The following is a 13,382-nucleotide window of genomic DNA, read 5'->3' on the forward strand; positions in this document are numbered from 1 at the left end:
GCTTCTATGGGAATCATTGACTGGCATGGGTTTTTTGCAACAGTCACAAGATTTGAAGCCCAGGGACCGGGGCATGCCCCATCCCTAGGCTGAGTCCCGTACGGGACTAATTAACTATTTCTAATTTAACACTAAGAGAACTATTAACTATACAACTTTAAACATCTATACACAACAAATTAGGAAAGCTTGCCAAAGCACCATCACTGGCGGTAGGAAGGAACTGAGGGAGGGGAGAGCCGGTGGCATCCCTTATACCGGCGCGTATGCACGCCAGTCCAGAGGGTGCCAGAGTCAGGCACCTACGGATACCAGTGAAGGAAAAACTTCTGGCACCAGTGCACATGGCGAGCACACACACCTACAACGGAATGGTCATGAGCAAGCTCTCGAAGAACCACCCTTGATTTTGCCAACTGACATGCAATCACAAATGGAAGCAGAACAGACAGCTGAACTTTTAACTCAGCTACCAGAAGATTTTAAAGAATTGAGAATGTTTTATTAACAGATTCCTAAATTCTGTGATACTATTAAGCTTGAACAAAAGTTAAGATTTTGTCATTATGTATTACACTGATGTAGTGCATGTCATCATGTCTCAAGGTGCTGGCCTCCGCACTGGTAGCAGCCTACTACTGAATGTCAGCTAGTAAAGTTAATTTTCCAGTTAAGGTGATAGAGACTTGTAGCTTTGGTGCTGATGGTCTCTAAGTTCTAGCACAGCTGGCCACCTGTGATGGACCTGATGCCTCAACAGCGTTCATCTAAACAAAACTTATCACTGTAGCTGTCAACAGCACTATTTCAATACTGATCATTTCAGCAAAAAATCCAGCTGCTTGGGTATCGAAGGCAAAACTTGGATAGGATCCTACCACTTCCAGCTGCCAATCTGACTTCTACACGTGACTATGACTTCACTGCAGAATAGGTAAGGAAGAAAAGTTTGGGCTGTGAGGGGAGTGAATGTTTATAAAACTACACATGCAACTTTATATGGATGGCAAAAAGTACTGAAGCAACATTTCTTTTGTATCTGTTTCCAAGTTTGCTCTCATCAGAGATGGAAATTCTGGATTGCTCTCAGAGGCCAAGTCAGCTTTGTTTCACTTTGTATTGAGAAACAGAGAGAATATTAGTCAGCATTACTTACATCCTCTGTAGTCTTTCTACTTAAACACTATTTTATATATTTAAATACTAATCGTAGAACCATGGAGTTAGAAGGGACCACAAGGGTTATCAGTCTAGCCAAGATGCAGGATTTATCCTGTCTAAACAATCCAAGACAGACAGCTATCCAACATCCTTTCAAAAACCTCCAGTGAAGGAGCTTCAACGACTCCCCTAGGCAGTCTGTTCCATTGTCCTACTGTTCTTAGTTAGGAAGCTTTTCCTGAGATTCAACCTATATCTGCTGTGCTGTAGTTAGGACCCATTGCCTCTAGTCCTGCCCTCTGTGACAACAAAAACCAACTTTTCTCCATCTTTTTATGGCATCCTTTCAAATATCTGAAGACTGCTATTATGTCCCCCCCTTAGTCTCCTCTTTTCCAAACTAAACATACCCAGTTCCTTCAATCTTTGCTCACATGGCTTGCATTCCATCCCTTTGATCATCTTTGTTGCTTGCCTCTGGATCCTTTCCAGTTTCTCTACATCCTTTCTATACACTGGTGACCAAAACTGGACACAGTACTCCAGCTGAAGCCTAACCAGCGCCGAGTAGAGCGGTACTATCACCTCCTGTGACTTGCAAGCTATGCCACAGTTAATGAATCCCAAAACTGCATTTGCTTTTTTTGTCACAGCATCACATTGCTGACTCATGTGATCCACCACAACTCCCAGATCCTTCTCAGCAGTGCTGCTGCCAAGCCAGTTATCCTCTATTCAGTGTCTGTGCATTTGGTTTTAATTCCCAAAGCATAGCACCTTGTCTTTGTTTAATTTTAATTTGTTGTCTACAGCTCAGTTCTCCGATTTATCAAGATCCCTTTGAATTTTAGCTCTATCCTCCAAAGCGTTTGCAACGCCCCCATCTCCCAGCTTTTATGTCATCTGCAAATCTGGTCAGTAATAGTAATGCTTGTGACAGTCTAAATATTCTTTGGACACAAGTTAAGGAATAACAGCTGAAAAGTTGTACAGCTTTCCCCCCTCTGAAACCAGGCATCGAAATCAAAACCCACTTTTTACCTTAAAGATTCAGATAATGGTGTTAAAGTACCATCCCCCCTGTCTACAACACGGAAGAAATTCAACTGATCTCCTTCCCGGTACACCAAGAAGGTAACTTGTTTGTTGGATGGCCCCTTCTCCCAGACCTCATCTCGACTGGGGTCCATGTATTCAGCCATTTCCCTAATAGGGTCTTCCACAGGAACTATAAGGAGAAAACAGAATGAAAAACAGTCTATTTCAACTTTGAAGTCTAATCCCTCAAAGAGGCTGAGCTAGAATACCTCAGCCTGCATACTGTGTTTAAGGAAATCTACAGTGATGGTCTGAAAATGTCACTGATGGAACAGTCTTCAGGAAGAAAAACAGTAATCTGTACAACTTGAAGTGTTGAACCTAAAATTAGTTTTTTCAGACAGCACTCAAACATAAAACACCTGTATAGATGTAGTCCCAGTGGTTCCAAGTCATTCGTGGGAGTGCATTCAAGAGTCTGAAGCACTCTAGTACCTGGCTCAAGTTCCCTCAAGTTCTCCTATGTTTATATCTCAGGGGGCTTCAGTGACTGGTGACGGTTAGCCCAGAGGAGCCAATGGAGCCTCCCTGACTTGACCAGTCTAAATGACAGCTATGAGCCTCTAGCTATCTGAGACAGGGTTTTATCACCCAGCTTCACAAGCACCTCCATTCCTCCTGTCAGAGACATTAAAATCCACATCACAGACACTTTGCAGTCACTCAATGCCTCACTCACTGCTCTTTTTAAAGGGAATTATAGTCACAAGAAGTCCAGTAGCACCTGCTACAACGTTTAGGAAAGCTATGGCACGAATGCTTTGACTACATCATTGTGTGTATTTGGAGACAGCTTAGAGGTAGGGTTATTTTTAAAGCTCAGGTGCCAGAAACAGTTGACTGGAATGGTAAAAAGCACAGCCTAAAAATAAAGGTGTTTGTTATTATCCCCTATTCATCTGTCTGGTTCTCCGCCCTTTCCATTACTAGCCCTCTCCCTTTGTTGACTCCTTTTATTGAAGCAGACCCCCACACCACCAGCTCCAAGCAGAGTTTCACATATGGGAAAGAGATGTGGAATGAGATAAATGAGCAGACCATGGGACCCTGCTTAGTTATTGAAGATTTGGCATCAGACCTTTCCTCTCCCTATCAGCCTACAACAGCAGAAGAGAGAAGTTCCGTACACACTGGTGTCTTAGGACAGAAAGCACACCTCTTCCCCAACACTGCAGTACATGCATAGATGGGGAGCAGGACACAAAAGGAAAAGGCAGACCACACACAGAGGGGCCATCAGATGTCCAAGGATGGGATAGAAAGACAGAGGAGAAACAAAGTTAGCTGGTTAAGGGTGGAGAATTCTACTAACTAGATTTATAAGTAAAATAAATTAAACTAGCACCACCACCTAGAGAAACTGATAGGAAAACCTTAAATATAAAGTTCCCCCTAAAATATTTCAGAGTAGCAGCCGTGTTAGTCTGTAATCACAAAAAGAACAGGAGTACTTGTGGCACCTTAGAGACTAACAAATTTATTTGAGCATAAGCTTTTGTGAGCATCCGATGAAGTGAGCTGTAGCTCACGAAAGCTTATGCTCAAATAAATTTGTTAGTCTCTAAGGTGCCACAAGTACTCCTGTTCTTTTTTCCTAAAATATTTAAATCTCATTTAAAAGTGAGCAGAGATACAAAGATCAATGAAGTTAGACCCACTTTCGTGTTTTAAACCTTGATTAATTTTCCCATTCTAAAATGAGGAAAAAAAGAGTGAGGTTAGATTTGATTACTCGAGTCTGAATTAGAGAAAATAATCCCAGCAGAGCTCACTGTGTTTTAAGTATATTGAGCCGAATATTTTTTCTGGCAAAGAGATTAGTTTGGGGGGAATTCTAGCAGAAGCCTGTGAAGTGACTGATGTTTACAACAAACTGCTTTACAGTTTATTTAGAAGGACGGGAACCATTCTACCTTCAGTTTTGCCAGAGTATGATTAGAGCAAGGAGCACCTTTGGAAATAAAAACTAATGTAATTCTATGAAAATAACTCAACCTACAAGCACTCAGTGACAAGACTAGAGCAGAGTTTTGTAAAACAAGGCATTTTTACAGTTATGTATGGTAGATTGTACTTACAGTGACATTGCAATTAAAGTTTCATTATATGAAAGCTCTAAGTGTCAGGCAGATTATTTTTAATTGCCTTTGAAAGTTGAACTCATATAAGCCTGATTAGATGTGAATCCCCTACAGTAAGTGTAGAAGTTCTCTTCTACAGTGTGCTTTACAAGTGAAAATAGCAAAGGGATTTCCTCACTTTCAGCTTTCATGCCTCTGTGGGTTTTATCACAGAACAATGCTTTACCTATCCCAGGCGAGGCTGCTGCCCCATCTGTATGTAGTAATAAGCAAAACAGGCATCAGGATGACATGCTTAGGTAACCACTGCTGCAGTTTTAGAGCTGCTTTCAAGGGGCATAGAGATTCTGAAGTCATAAGATGATGTTTGGTGCATTAATTCTCATGCTCAAACTACGTTGCTCTTCAACCTCAAAGCTATTTCAGAATATTGCTGAAGGGGGAGTGTGCAAAAAGATCTGGGTGTCCTAGTATATATGCTTTGCAAGCATGAACTGTTTTCCCACCTTGAACCCCAGCTGTCATTTCATTGGATAAGAGTCACCTAAAAATTGCAAGGTTCAAAAAGTTTGAAAATTAAAAAGCAAAAACAAATCAGTCCACGGGTCAGCAACATGTCTGTGACAAAAATGTTGAGATTTCTGGTAAATTTTCAAAAAATTGAATGACTGAATGACATAAGCCCCCACAAAGTCCGTCGCTAAGTACGGTAATTTGTCAAGTGTCCGTCACACAACATGGTGGTGCCGACCCCTGAATCAATCTATCACATTTCTAGTTCAGAATCAGTATAGAGGCAGTCCTGTACACGTATTTTCATCAGCATTCAAAGTGCAGTCCATTCATGAAACTATTTGAAATCGGTAGCTCCACTTTGCTGCCCTCTTCAAAACCCATTCTCACCAATTAAATTTAATATCCTCCTTTTTTGCTTCCCTTTTCACTAGACTATTAAAAATTGAGAACAGTTTACGAGCAAATAGATGATGTGTTGGGTCATGTGAAATGCAGAAGCTGGCAAGGCCATGTGTTGCCAAAATTACTGCTCTACTCTTCCTTCATGACTAGGGATGCACTACAGAACTTCATATTATTAGCCAAGGATGGACTTTATTAGGATGACTCCTCTAAAGTTCTGCGCAATGTATCTCACCCTGAAAAGTGGATAATAAAACAAAGGGTTAACTTATGTTAGGTTGAGGAAGAACTGCCACTGAAGTAAGCAATGAAGATAATAGAAACAATCAAATCTCAGGGCTCTGACTAATTTGGAAGGAAAGAAAAAACAAACCTCTTCAGAGGGAAGCTAATGTGATCTCAAAGCATGACATGTATTGAAGCAAAGGCTCCCATAATCTGTACGCACCAAATAGCTCTGGACTCATGATACTATCTTCTCGTCCCATCCTGTCCCCCCGCCCCCTTTTAAAAAAAAAAAAAAAGGGTTACCGACTTGAAATATAGCCAGTTTTATAAAATGAGTTAGTAACATGTAGCACCCATGTCCCCAAGTTTGACAGACTATACACAAGTGTGCTAAATGACAAAAGTTAAAGTCCGTAAATACTCGATAATAAGCTGGTTTGTTTATAAGTCCCCCCTCGATGGATAAATAAAAATGGAAAATTTTTATGACCCATTCATAAGCCGACCCTATAATTCAAGGGTCACCAAACTTTGGCTCCAAGGCCATCAGGATAAGCCGCTGGCAGGTCGAAATGGTTTGTTTACCTCGAGCGTCCGCAGGCACAGAGGTAAACCTAAGTTAACAAAGTGTCCCGGCACACCAGCTGCTTACCCTGACAGGCCGGGACAGCAGCTGGTGGGGAATTTTTTTTTTTTTGGGGGGGGGGGGGGAGAAGAAGCTGCGGGCCAGGGGAGTAACCCCCATGACCACCCCCCACATGACCCCACCCCAAGCCCAGGACTCCCACACTCTCCCCATCCCATCCCTTCCCACCTTATCTGGGGAGGGCCGGGGAGGATGTCTCTGGCCTGGCTGGAGCTGCCCCGACAGGCTGGGCAGTGCAGCCGCAGCGCGGTCCAGCAGGCTGGACCGGGTGGCACGGCCACAGCCTGCTCTGGGGGCCGGGGCCGAGTGGCACAGCTGCAGCTGGAGATGCAGCTGCTTCGAAGGCTGGGGGGAGAGCAGCATGGTCAGAAGCAGAGAGAGACTGGCCCTGCCTCTTCCCTTCTGGCTCTGCTGGCTGAGCTGCCTCTCCTCGGTCCCTCTGTTGGGGGGAGGGGCTGTGTCCCACCTCTCCCGCTCTATACCCGTTCATAAGCCGACCCCCTTCTCTGGTGCTTCCCTTTTTTACTAAAAAAATTCAACTTATGAACGAGTATATACGGTAATTATATTCTAATAACTTTACTAATAATAATCTTAGTGTTATAAACACCAGAAAATACATTTTTAGGCAAGCATGATTTTTAAGATGTGTCCCTTCACCAACGGATAATATATTTTCACATTACACAATTAGGATATGCAGAATTTAGACATTCCAACAGAATGGTAACTTAGCCATGCTAGCTGAGATTTTTCAATGTTAGTTAGGAATTTGGGGATTTCAATGGGCATCCAACTCCATAAGTCTCCTTTGGAAATCCCACCATCACGGGTACATATCTATTCCAATATTTCTAATTAAATTTATAGATTAGTACTTTATTGTATCATTAAATTTATACTGCAGTTCAAGATATGTAAGGCAGCCATGTCAATAGTTTTATAACAATATTCACTTTTCAACATCTAATCCAACTTCACATCAAGAGTTTCCTTTAGGCTAATGGTTTTGGGCTAATGGCTCTTAAAACCACAAAAATATGACAAACGAAAGATGGGTGAACAGACCCTTACATATTCCTCAAAGATCTTCCAATTCCTTTACAATCAAAGTCCATTCAGCCAAAAAGCTTGGCTAAAGTACAATGGTCTAGAGTTACGAGTACTTGTGTAAGAGTCTTTATTAGACTGTCTTGATGCTTCACATGAAACCAACACAAAACTTGCACCTACCTCTTCTAGTGTTAATAGGCCCACCTCGCATAGCCAGTACCAGCTTCAAAGTGCAACCTTCTGAAATGCTGCGAATAGTCAACAAAAAAGGTGAAGTTTTGTAGTACTCTCAGTTCCCAATAGTAATAGTTATATTTGGAACAGTTTGTTTTAGTTTTATCTTACACTCACTTGTAATCATTCAAGCAATAGTCATCCTCCAACTCCACATTATTCCAAATTAAGTGCTGCTGAGAGACAGGAATACCTTCAAAAAGACAACATTAAAAATCAGTCAATTAGTATAACATTACTGTAGAATCTTCTTCAGAGAGACTAAAAAATGGTTGACTTTTCCAGCCACACCACTTGCCAGACATTATCCACGCATTTAAATACATTGCGAGGGCTACAACTTTAGTCTAAAGAGCTACCACCCATAGTTAGGGTTTGTCTATACAGCAAGTTGAGGTGTATTGCAACTCAGGGAAGCACACCCATACAATTAGACCAGGCTCCACCAGTTTGCAGTATTTTTACTTCTGTGTCTGTAAAATCTTAACTTTCAGATTCTGGTGCAGTATCCACGGCTGTGCAAAATTTGCACTTCAAACACTCAAAGGTCTGTATTTTAAACTACAGAAACACTTTACTAGTCTTATGTCTGGTAAAGCTCGTTATTAAACCACACCAACATTTTAGGATAAATTTGACATGACAGCATATTATTTGAAGGAAACAGGGTTGAAATGCTGAAGAGCAGCAGTGTAGATGAGGTCTGTGTTTTGCACTGGAAATTACAGGAAGTCATGTGTTTCACTTCATGGCTAACTTTGTTTTCCCTCCACGCATATGGACAACTCACTTACTCATTGGCACTCATTTAAAGCAAACTGTGCAGAGCTCAGTAATGACCCTTTATACCCTCCTAAAAGGAGGGTGACAATTTCTAGTCTTGATTTCTTGGGTAGACTCACAACCAGACTCAGGTTTGAAAGGAAAAATATTTTTAATCGGCAAGTTATTTAAGACTGAGAGGTCAAAGGCACAAATCACAGTTAGGGTGTTGGTCTGTCTGCTGGGCCTTTGAAAATTAACAAAGTGTCAGGTGGAAGCAATTCTGTCCAAATGACTCACACAAAGTACAATACATTTTAAGACTTCATTAAAAACTTTCTACAAATAATGTAAGTAGAATGAAACTATATGGAAGTCACAGACTGCCTGCCTGCAGGAGAGGTGTAAACACTAACCTTCGTGTTGAGGTACAAGGGTCATTGCACTGGACGCAAAAAGCTAGCACTCCCTAATGCACGCAAATACCTCCCAAAACACAGCAGTGGAGAATCCTTAGCTTTTGCATCTCTGTTGCTCCTATACATATTCCTTTCTTAGTGGCCTAGTAAGGTGGAAACGGAAAAATCATACCCATTGTATGGTTTGCGCTCCTGCTGGCACTAGTAAGATTCCTTCAGAGGACAATTAACACACTGAGAAAGAGTTACTTGGCCTTATGAATGAATTATGTTTATCCAAATGGCTCTTCATAGCCGAACACTAAAATTACATTATAGTATGTACACTTCCCTTCATCCACTAAGACACTGAAAATTGAGTTGTGCTCTGACAGAAGAAATATGGAAGAGGATGCTGTTCTTGTATACAACTGATAGAGTAAAGAGAGGTGCAATTACTCCTTGGCAGGATCAAGTGATTTAAATCCGATTTAAAATCGGGCTGAGGCTCTGTTTGAAAATATGCGATACTGCAACTTTAGATTATAATTTAAATTCATTATAAATTATAAACACTGTTTTAAAATTCTACTATTGGGAGAGTCTTTTTTAAATTTTACAGAACTGCTATAAGCAAACCACAAAACACTAAAAGTTGAGACCCTTATCCTGAAAACACTTACGCAGGTACTTACTAATTTTAGTCCCATGGTCAGTGGGACCACTATAAGTTAAGCATGAACATGAGTATTTGGCGCATCAGGGGCTAAAACTGTATTTAATAAAATATTCTTCTCTTTATGACATAAAATCTCTTATTCCATTTTGTTTTGTGCTAACAATGTAATGTTACTTAGACTTTCAATACATTAACAATTATTGTTTCTTTTTTTTTTTTTGCACACAGGCCAAAGTTTGCAAAAACAGGGGCCTATGGGTGCAATTTTCAAAAACATCTAAGAGACGTAGGAACACAAGGGCCATGAACTTCAAACTGCAAATCCTGAAGGAAGACTATCGGCTGCTGAAACATTTCAGCTTTCTTCACCTGAGGAAGTTCAATATACTGTATAGGAAGGTGATACTGATTAGCAATACAGCATCGTCTATTTGCTTATCAATTTGGTGTCTAAGTTTATGATGGTCAGGCTGTTAATGAAGCCACGGACTTAGTCTCTGTCTGCATACAGCAACACTTTGAGTGTGAAACTTTTTAATAGGAAAAAGTAGTAAAATCTGAAATTCTACTTGCAATTAGGAAGCTACAAAACATTCACTTTAGCAATTTAAGACTACAGAACAGGAAATAAAGAACTAGCAGCATGGAAATGAGTAAAAATTATTTTTTTAAATGATGATTTTAAATCATCCTGCTTCATAGTCAAATTCAGCCCTCAGTTTCAGCCATGAGTACACGATAAGTGTGCATGTTCGTAAATGAAGGCAAATTTTGGCACAATGTGTGTAAGACTCACTATGGCCACAAAGAGGAACAACAGAGGGTTAGTGTGCATAAGCATTCTCAATCTTTGTAGATCTTGATGGATGAGAAGTTACTAAGTGACTAGTAATTAGAGCTCCACATGAACTTCCTAATGATTAGCTTTTTTAGAGAGAGAGAGAGAGAGAGAGAGAGAGAGAGAGAGAGAGAGTATTTTGCAATTTAAACAGATAGAAGCACAATGATCTTAAGCTGACAAAAAGTAGCAAGTTTGCCAGCTACAGGCAATTTGTAAGAAATGGATCTTTTCCTTACTATACATTTTTGGCCTACAATAATATCACCAAACAAAAAACTTTATATTATGTTGTAGTTTACATAACATTTGTTCTTAATTTGCTTAATCCTAACACTTCAAATATTTGAAGCAGATCATAAGTAGTTTCTATTGACCTTTGTATAAAGGATAACAGAAAAATACAACACCTGCATGTAACAGTGAAGAGAAATTTTCCTTTTTTGGTGATAAAAGCCTCAAATATTTTATAATTCATAAGAGCCATTTCTTCGCAGTTTCAGTAAAATAACAGATACGAAATACATCAAAATTACACCTGGTAATTCTAATGTCTGTATGCTCAATACTCCATTTACTTGTATATTATAATACTTAAAAGTGAGGGTATAGAATAGTGTAATACAATAGGAGTTCTTAGTAATGTTTGCTTGATAACCTAGAGTACACTAAGTCAATTGGAAGAGACAGTAAGTGACCGAGGAGGATACACCTGACATCAACTATTCATGATATCCAGTTATGACACTATAGGACCCCAAACTCACCACCTCCACAGAGCTCTTGTTATGGAACACTGCACAATGTCTGTGATAAACTGCAGCAAGATACAACTTCCATAATTTAGTTTTTAAAGTGATCTTGCCCAGGTGTGCGTAATTTTAATACTACATTGTTTAAGAGCAGGAAGAATGGTTATCAACATTAATCAAATGTCTTGTAAGATCTGCCTAATATTTTGAAAAATATAAGCTGCAAAATATTATGATACAGCAGAATGGTTTGGAACAGTAAAGACACAAATACCAGTAAAACTGGGTTGAGCAGAGATGTCACACTTTCGTGAGCAGTTATTCACTAAAAAAAGTGATAAAATGACATATCTCAATGACTCTAGATATCGACAATATGGGTTTTCCTAGCTGCCATCCCTGTAAACTCACCCAGCAAACTGAAAGTCAAGCTGACTTCTGATTTCTGCATCACCAAGATAGACTGCGAGGGCAGAATTTGGCCCATAGATTTACAACCCGTGCACACTGAGACTGCACAAGTGTATCTGAGGAAAGACTTTGACCCTCAAACTGGAATTTAGTCAACAATTATGTCTGATGCACATATGAGAATAGAATCAAGCTCTTAATATCATAACACTGCAGTCAACACACCTAGCAAGAGTTGAGAACACAACAGGGCATGAACAGGTCACAAAAGAGCCAGTCGGTATGTTTGCTGTTGCCACAGGGCCTAGTGCACAGTTCTGAAGCAGAGCTCACATTTTGGAGCAACTGTCACAATTTTTTAAAAAATAAACTATGAACTACAAGTAATGTCCCCATCAGGTTATGGGAGGAGTTGCTTCTATCCCTTCAACATTAGAAGCTGCCAACAAATTTGTACGTCAGCCAGAAAAAAAGGCATGAAATGACATTAGCGCAGTGCCCATTTGAAATCTGTCAAAGTCACCTATGAAGGAGACACGTTCACATGATAGAGCAACAAATCCCTTTTCTTCAGCTGGCTATTTAATAATTGGTCACATTTAAAGTCTGCAGCATGAGCAAAAGCAAACACAAAAACAAGCTGGCAAAAACCAGTGAGTCCTTCTGCAGTAAAACAGTTTTCAGCTTAACATTTCTGATTACACAGTCTTTATTGTCTGAATTTGTCATGGTTTTGTCTGCCTTCAGGGGGTGATTTCCAATTACTTTGATAAACTGATAGATCATTTGTTACAAAATGTTCTTTTCCAACAAATGATCTAACTTGACTCCTACAGAGTCAGAAATATTTTTCATTCTTCTTAAGATGACAGTACTTTTTTTGGTGGGGGATGCTGAAAAGAAAATAATTTTACTCTTTGCAATAACGGACGCACAGACACTCATTTTTATGCTGTTTCCTATAAATCCTACATTTAAAATGCAAATAAAATAGTATCCATTTCTGTAGGTTCATATACAAGGAAAGCTGAATTAGGTGTAGGATTGTAGTTTATCTTCTATGAGGAGACAAATCTGCATACAGACTCAGAATATAAAACTGACAATGATCATGAGGATCACAGAGCCACCTCCTCCTATGAAGCATGTGGCCCTGCTACTGGGCAGTTCTAATCAGTACTGAACAAGTAGGGCTCAGCTATGTCTCAAGATTGCATCAGCTCAGCTGGTCAATTGGAACTCAGGGGAGGGGATGAAAGCAAATTCAGGTTTTGCCTCTCTCCAAACATCTACTGCCGCTCCAAATGACAACCTGCTCTGCAAGAGCCAGGGAAGCAATCCAGGTCCTCTCCCCGCCTCTCTGCCCTCAAAAGCAGAGGGCATAATTTACATTTCTATACAGCACACTATCCTTTTCTCCCCTCTTGGGGCCAGCCTGTCAGAGACAGCCCCTGAAGTTCAATCCCATTCTGTCTCACTACATCTTCCAGGTTTCCTTAGTGTACCTGCTTTAACATGCCAGAAACATCTCCTCCACCCCACAATATGTTGATCAGGAAACAGATTTGTATTTAGTGCTGTAACTAAATAGTCTGTTCCCTTTTTTATTATTATTCTACCTTGCATTTTATTACCCCAAATATTCCTCTGAAGGTCAATCTATACAACTGGAACTTTCAACACATATTTGCAAAACCCTCCTCCAGGTAGGACTATCTGCTGGAAGAAGTCCTTGTAGAATATTAATTGACTTTTTAACATTTACTGTCCCTGACCAAAGATGTTGAGTTGGCAAAGCATTCTTTGCTTTGCCTAGTAGATCCTACACTGGGGAAATTTTTCTAAAAATGCAAGCCAGTTTTAAACCCTCTTACAGCAAGAGGCGTAAACAAGATTCCAGCAGCCAGAACTACTTTCTACAGCAGATATAAACCCCAGCACAGGCAGTACCACAATTTGCAGTGGTGGAGCTTGCCTCTGCAAGAAACCAGAGAAAGCTGCAGAGTTCAATCCACTCCCACTGCTTGCTTTTCAACTGAAATCAATTCTGTGACATCACAATAGGCTGCTGTAAAAGTAACCACCCGTTGATCACGATTTTAAGTGGTAAGGAACAAGACTGA

The 13,382-nt window shown here is 40.3% G+C and overlaps 1 protein-coding gene across 5 annotated transcripts in view; it reads right to left on the reverse strand.

Annotated features, from left to right (window-relative positions):
* The window catches only part of ZFAND4 (zinc finger AN1-type containing 4), a 41,979-nt gene that overhangs the window by 24,106 nt on the left and 4,491 nt on the right, over positions 1–13,382 (reverse strand). For 4 of the 5 annotated variants that reach the window (XM_084634082.1, XM_084634083.1, XM_084634081.1 and 1 more), the window contains 3 exons: positions 7,537–7,612; positions 7,366–7,433; positions 2,203–2,389 (listed from right to left, as the gene is read on the reverse strand). In XM_084634082.1, the coding sequence (XP_084490208.1) occupies positions 2,203–2,389; positions 7,366–7,433; positions 7,537–7,612 (331 nt within the window). Of the gene's footprint in view, positions 1–2,202; positions 2,390–5,631; positions 5,763–7,365; positions 7,434–7,536; positions 7,613–13,382 lie in introns of those variants that run through there. The other variant, XM_084634085.1, reaches the window with a different exon arrangement.

Source organism: Lepidochelys olivacea (genome assembly GCF_965140295.1).
Source record: "Lepidochelys olivacea isolate rLepOli2 genome assembly, chromosome: 7".
Lineage (NCBI taxonomy): Eukaryota > Metazoa > Chordata > Testudines > Cheloniidae > Lepidochelys > Lepidochelys olivacea.